Genomic DNA, 7,547 nt, shown 5'->3' on the forward strand with positions numbered 1-7,547 from the left:
TTCTGAACTCCTCCCAGTGCAAACTAGAACCAGGCATGTAGGTACCCCTCCTAAAGGCATCACCCCAATCCCAGCCACTCCCACCTGAGGCCAAACTGCCTCCCCACAGGGACTGACGGCCAATGTTCACTTCATCACTCTCCTCCCAGTGGTGCACCTAGCAGCGCAGAAGCCTGAGCAGCTGTGGCCACCATCGAGCAGAGGCAGCCTTCAGGCCAGAACCCTCACGGGCCTTCCTCTTCACTGGCCCCTCAGCTACTAGTGTGTCTGCCTGGCCATAGCAGAGCAGCCAGTATGTGTGTGGCTGTGTGGGACGGGAGGGGCCAGAAGAAGCAATAAAGCAAATCAGATGTGGGTTCTGGTTGCTGGGTCGACATGGTGGCAGGACCAGTCTTGGCCCCCAGAAGGACCCATAGGGCCCTGTGTCCTCCATTAATTCTTCTCCGGGCGGTTTCTGTTCAGGACAGCTTTAGGGGCAAGTTCCAGCTTGTCCTTAAGGCTCACGACCTGGGTGTGGTCCTTGCCTAGCAGCTCATCCAGCTTGCGGTCCTCCCGGCGCTCCGAGATGCTCTTCTCCTCCTCCACAGGCTGGGGATCCTTCCCCCGGATGAACCATTCCAGGTGGTAGCCCAGAGCCCCAACCACGAAGGCCACGGGAAAGGTGACATAGGGAGCATAGGTACTCACCACAGTCCAAAGCACAGGCCACATGACATCTGCGCCGCAGCTCACACCCCGCTGTCTGGCCCCCACCCTTCGCCTGTGCTCCAACTTCCGGAGCACCGAAGCCGCCAGTCCCAGCGGCCCTCAGGGCCTCGCCCCAGACCCCGCCCACTGGCGCCCGCGATCTTGGATATTGTAAATAATGCTGCTGTGAACATGGAGATACAGATATCTTTTCCAGTTAGTGTTTTTGTTTCTTTTGGATATACTCCCAGAGGTGGAATTGCGGGATCATATGATACTGCTCTTTTTAATTTACATTTTTCCCTCTCAAAATGAATTAGTGTTTTGGAAATATCAGATAACAAGGTGAGGGATTATCACTTTTTTATTCTTCAGTTCATTCAACAAGTATTTCCTGATCACAAACCAAGAGCCGAGCATTGTGCTAGATGGTCTGGAACGTCAAAAAAAAAAAAAGTGAAACAGATACCTTCATGGAAGTTAAGGTTTAGTTGGAGAGAAATTCAATAAGGAAATAAATACAAAATAAATACAGAATCATAAATTGCAATAAGTGTTTTGAAAGAATATACACTGGAAGAGGATATCAGGAAAAAAATGGTTATATTTGGGGGCTAAGAAAAATGCCAATTTGAGAAAGTGACAACAGGTTGAGATCAGAAAGATGAGAAGGAGTTAATCTGGGGAAGAGTGAAACATATGGAACCTTCCAGAAAGAAAAAAAAAGCAATTTGATAATAAGAGCAATTCAGAGGTATTATCCAAATATTTTGCATTACAGGGCATTAGAATTGTTTTAAATAATGGAAATCAGTAGTTTTTTCAAGAATCTGTCAACATTTTTTTATTATTAAACCATCATATTATTTAAGTATTCTTTATAAAATCAAGAATCAGGCCTTTTTTATTGTAATGAATTGATTGCATCATTTGCTCAATTTTGAGTTAGCATTTAATATTGAAATCTTCTTTTTTTAATATTTATTTTTATTTATTTATTATTTTAGTCTGTGTTGGGTCTTCGTTGCTGCACGTGGGCTTTCTCTAGTTGCTGCGAGCAGGGGCTACTCTTCATTGCAGTGCGCGGGCTTCTCTTTGCAGTGGCTTCTCTTGTTGCGGAGCATGGGCTCTAGAGCCGGCAGGCTTCAGTAGATGCAGCACGTGGGCGCAGTAGTTGTGGCTCATGGGCTCTAGAGCGCAGGCTCAGTAGTTGTGGCGCATGGGCTTAGTTGCTCCGCAGCATGTGGGTCTTCCCAGACCAGGCCTCAATCCCATGTCTCCTGCATTGGCAGGTGGATTCTTAACCACTGCGCCACCACGGAAGCCCTTGAAATCTTCTCTTCTAATTATTTCCTTGTCATTAGATTAGTACAATGTCTTCCTAGCTACTCATTCAAAAAATTTTACAGACTTTTATAGTGTTAAGTGACCACTTATTTAAACTGATTTACAGTAGAGAGTCCATCTGTTAGAAATTTTAAAATTCTATCAGATTATCTAGAAAAAAAGAAAATAGGCATTCCAGGCTGGAACCAAGTTGTTCTTTGTAGAGAATACTTTGGTTTTTTTCAAAGAGTTTTTCCTTAGCTAAAATTTTCTTAAAATTATTTCTTTCTAGTATCAGGAAACTAAAGCCAAGTCTACTTTTGATGTAGGGTGGAGGAGGTGGCAGTTGGCCTTGCACAGCACTTTGTTAACCAGTTTTCTTCGAGCGGCATTTTCTTTTGTTCTGAGGTGGCAGATTTGTAGCAGAGTGACATCCAGAAATCATTGTAACTGCAGCAGTATTTCATGCAATTGCTGAAGAGTACTCTCTGTTCAAGGATTTCAAAACACTTTTCTAATGGTAAATTACCTTCACAGTATTCTTTTTTGTAAACTGCAAAAAAAACCTGAAGCACAGAGAGCCATAGTTTATCAAGGTCTAGTGCTGATTTTCTTAGGCAACATATTTGTTAGACATCTTCTGAATGCTGAACCCTTTGCTGGATGCAGTGAAGAGTTTCAAGGGAAATAAAAGATAAGTTTCCTGAAGTCAGTTGTTTGGCTTAAAGAGAGAGATACAAGAACCAAAGAAAATTATGCATATGTAGAAAACATTTATAGAGCCAATTATAGATGTTCCCATTAAGTGCTTAAGTGTTTAGACTGGTGAAAAGGCTGGATAAAGAGGTTTCATTGTATAATTAGGATCATTGGCCTTGAGAAAGTTTTTAATGAGTGAGGCAGATGATTTGACACTGCAAAATGGGGATGACATTCTAGGCAAATTAAGTGGCATACTCAGTGATACAGAGGCCAAAGAGAGGACAGTTTATATGGGGGTTGGCTTGCAGTACTGCCAAATACAGTAAGAGCTGGATGGTCCCAAATCAAGTAGAATAAGAGACCCTTTGGTTAAGGGAAGAGTTTCTGGCAACAGGAATACCTGGAGTAATTTTAATTGAAAAGCTCAAAATGACATCAAGGTAAAGTCCTCACTACATTATGTGTCAAAAATTGGACAATAGAAGGGGAAGGAGAAATACAGAGGAAGGGCCATCAGCAAGAATTCTCTGGAGACACTTTATGCATTGGGTAGCAATAGGAATGGAGAATCAAATCTTTAGAGAAAAATCTTAGAATCATAGTCATTAAAGAAATCTTGGAGATCATTCAATTCACTCTTTATCAAATTCTAACTGGAAATGAAATACAGGTTTAGGTACTGTTGTATTAATTCTGAGATACTTCTAAGAAACAGATGGAAGCAGAAACATATAAAGAAGATGTGGCACATACATACAATGGAATATTACTCAGCCATAAAAAGATACGAAACTGAGCTATTTGTAATGAGCTGGATGGACCTAGAGTCTGTCATACAGAGTGAAGTAAGTCAGAAAGAGAAAGACAAATACCGTATGCTAACACATATATATGGAATTTAAGAAAAAAAAATGTCATGAAGAACCTAGGGGTAAGACAGGAATAAAGACACAGACCTACTAGAGAATGGACTTGAGGACATGGGGAGGGGGAAGGGTAAGCTGTGACAAAGTGAGAGAGTGGCGTGGACACATATACACTACCAAACGTAAAACAGATAGCTAGTGGGAAGCAGCCGCATAGCACAGGGAGATCAGCTTGGTGCTTTGTGACCACCTAGAGGGGTGGGATAGGGAGGGTGGGAGGGAGGGAGACGCAAGAGATATGGGAACATATGTATATGTATAACTGATTCACTTTGTTATAAAGCAGGAACTAACACACCATTGTAAACCAATTATACACCAATAAAGATGTAAAAAAATTTTTTTTAAATGTTACTGTGTAGGTTCAACTGATATTTTAATAGAACTAGAAATTTTACTATGACATAATTCCCTCTGTCTCTGTTCAGCTCACCAAGTCCCTCTCTCTTGTCTCATTATATACTCATGGATCACCTGACTGACATTAAAAGCATTGGTCTGAAGCAAAAATCCTTAGAATTCAAACAAAAAAACAAGAATCCCCATGACAAACTATTTTTATACTTGTCATTACTACAGTTTGATCTTATGTACAAATTATTCACACGTTTACTAACTCAAACAATTCTCATACATACCCTATCATAGTACATCATGGCGTATTAGCAATAGCCTTGGGTAGTAGATTGAGTAAAACAGAACTACAGGCTATGGATTTTCTTAAAAAACTTCCTTGGCAACAAAATTATTTTATGTTTAGCAACTCTAGAAATAAATATTATTATCAGCAGTATTGGTGTATGCTATTATCAATTAACGATAATAATTCTTATACTTTTTTCATAAAATATATGCAGTTGAGAACTAGTGCTTTATATAAAGTTGTCTAAGTTTTACTTTCCTGTATCAAACTTTTGATGGGGGCTGAATAGCAGAGAATTTGAGATTGTACTTCTTGATGGGAGCTTCTATTGAAGAATTTTATGCCAGGTGTAGGGTTGACATTCTATTATGAAAATTGAGATCCCCAGATAACATTACTACCTGCATGGAAAACTCCCTTACTTCTGCATAGGAGCGGGCCATATAAACTCAAAGGTAGAGAAGTTACCAAGCTTAATGTATCCACATGTATCAGATGGTGAGATGAGTTGACCAAGGTCATTTTATTAATATTGGTAAGATCATACATCTGTCAAAGGAGTTCTGATGTCAGGATCAGACTGTCTTCTTTACCATCACAGCAACATAGAGACAGCTATGTTACGAGAGATCATTTCTACTATCACATTCTTTGTTAGAGTATTTACCCAACAGTCAGAATGAAAAGTACACAAAGTCTTCGGCATTGGAAAAGCTATGACAAAGTTTCCTAATTAAAATATCTGTGCGAACAATTTATTAACTAAAATATGCATTTTATTCTGTTTGCACACATATTCTTCTCACCTCGAATCAAGGAGATATTTAAAGATAAAATGGTAAACTCTTGGGATTATTATCAGAATTAAAATATACATAATTTTGAAGAGGACATTTTCATGAAAAATATCTCTAGGTATTAACATAATTCATGTAGATGCATTTATTATGCTTCATGTATGTATATAAACATTGTAAGAGCATTAGTATAAACCAACAATTGGGCATGATGGTGTATAAGGCACAGCTTGAAGAAAAGTAGGGGCCTCTTTTTTTATCCTTTGTGCCTTCTAGAACAGTATTACCCAATAAAAATATAATTTAATATGTAATTTTAAATTTTCTAGTAGCTACAATTAAAAAGTAAAAATTAACAAGTGAAATTAATTTCAAAAAACACTTTACCCCAACATAACCAAAATATTATAATTTCAATATAACACTGCTATAATTTCACTATATTAATATATATTAATAATATAATCCAATATGATGTTGATTACATTAAAATTATTCAGCAGATGGTTTACATTCCTATTTCATACTAAGTCTTTGAAATTCAGTGTGTATTTGGACTTATGATACATCTCAATTTTGTCATGTTTCAAATGCTAAGAATTAAAAGATAAACTGAGGCATATTAAAAATTTTATTTGAGCAAAAATCAATCCAAATTGGGCAGCAGCTAGTACAGCAGAAAGGAGCTCAGAGGAGCTATACAAAATGAAAAACTTTTATAGACAGAAGGGAGCAAAAATAGGGAAGCTACACTAGGAAAAAAAAGCAGGTCAGTTATTGCAAGGTTACTTTCCTTTAGGGGATGGCAGGTGTCTATGAGGCAGATTACCTAATTAGTGCTGATCAGGCTATTCCTGATTGACTGGTTTAAGATTCCATTTCTGGGAAAGCTGAAATTGTAATTACGTTGTCTGGGTTTGGTTATATGGGGCTTAGCATAAGTGACTCCATTTTGGGCCTGTTGTCTCAATTTTAACAGAGCATATGGCTATAGTATTGGATAGCACATCCTCAGAATTTATGATCTTTACCAACAATTTAAAAAAGGTAAAACAATCCCTGAATGTGTGTGTTTGTTTATTTTTTGAGGAGTCACAGTTTATTGGCTCTACTTTCTCTACCAACGTCCACATGCAAAAAATCAAAGTGATTTTTCTACTGTTCCAACTTGAACATGTAGCTACCTTTTTTGAGGGCTATACAAGTTTCTGGGTAACAATTTGGAGTGGGAACAATGGTTCTTTGAGAGCTTAGTACTAACACCAGTAAATATAATTCCTTTCAGTCATCTGGAGGGATAATAACAAAAATTAATATTCTGTAAAGATCTGTACAGCTTAATATCCCTTAAAGGTAGGTATTGTGTTCAAATCAGGAAACTGTGGTTCACATATACTGTGCAACTACTGTTACTGAGGCTTTCTGAGTGTGATTGCTATGCTTTGAGTTCTACGTTGTTTTTATTAGAGGGAGAAAAAAATAGTGTAAAAAACACATTTGCTTCATTTATTTGTCAAATGTTTATAGAGTACCAAATTGGCTATTTTAGGGATAACATGAATTTATCTGAACATACAATAGAATTTTTAAGGAAAACAAATGTTTAGAAAGGGAGAGAAAACTTCATGGAACTATAAGTGATATAATATTGGGATATTAATTTTTTAAAGCAAAGTAGTTTGAAATTTTACTTTTCTTTGGATCCTATGCTGTAATTTTTAAACTTGTAATTTTTAATTAGAAATGACTTCTTCAGTGACCTCTAAAGTCATTGTTAAACTCAGTGTTAATATGGCTTCATATAGCTTTGTTTAATTTTATAAAAATAATAGACATAATATTTTTAGTGCAAAAATGATTAAGTTCTTTTTTAGGAAAAATATCCCCTCTCAAGAGGCTTAATTAGTTGAAGTGAATATTAAGCAAGCAGAAATTTTCAGAAGAAGCGTCTCCTTTTAAAAACAAGATTATTATGGAATATGGTTTATTCAGCCTTTCAGTGTCCTCCTTGATTGGAATTTTCATAGCAGAATGAATAGAGAACTCAGTTATACTTTTACTTTGTCTCTTTAACTTGCTTTTAAAATAGTCATTATTCTAAGCCTTTACCTGTTTCCTCAAAATTATTCCCACTATTCCCATCTCGGCAAGAGATACAGCTATGCAATGAAGTTCACCAGCCTGGTCTTATATCCAGGAGGTTCACACTTATGCTGCCATGATTATTGTTTATTGGTGATATCTGTTCTGATTGGTAGCACCCATGGACCAATCATTAAATATTTTGAATTGGACCCTTGTCCTGACCATCTACATCCAATCAAATCAGTCTTGCCTCCTTCCAACTCATCTTCCATGTAGCATTCATTATATTGCTTCAAAATAATCCATCTAATGATGAGGGTCTCCTCCGTAAGACACTGCAATGACTTTGCATTGTTCTTGGGATAAACATCAAACTCTTTA

At 37.4% G+C, this 7,547-nt stretch overlaps 1 protein-coding gene across 1 annotated transcript; it reads right to left on the minus strand.

Moving 5' to 3' along the window:
- Positions 1-345: 345 nt before the first annotated feature.
- On the minus strand, positions 346-733 carry LOC115848356 (small integral membrane protein 12-like). The gene has a single exon (XM_030849068.2). It carries the CDS (start codon positions 709-711, stop codon positions 433-435), a length of 279 nt encoding a protein of 92 aa, XP_030704928.1. The 5' UTR covers positions 712-733; the 3' UTR covers positions 346-432.
- Positions 734-7,547: the final 6,814 nt, after the last annotated feature.

The sequence above is a fragment of the Globicephala melas genome, chromosome X (genome assembly GCF_963455315.2).
Source record: "Globicephala melas chromosome X, mGloMel1.2, whole genome shotgun sequence".
Taxonomy (NCBI): Eukaryota; Metazoa; Chordata; class Mammalia; order Artiodactyla; family Delphinidae; genus Globicephala; species Globicephala melas.

What these genes read in the sequence shown, in the direction of transcription:
- LOC115848356 (XM_030849068.2), bottom strand. Translation starts at nt 711, where the DNA reads ATGTGGCCTGTGCTTTGGACTGTGGTGAGTACCTATGCTCCCTATGTC.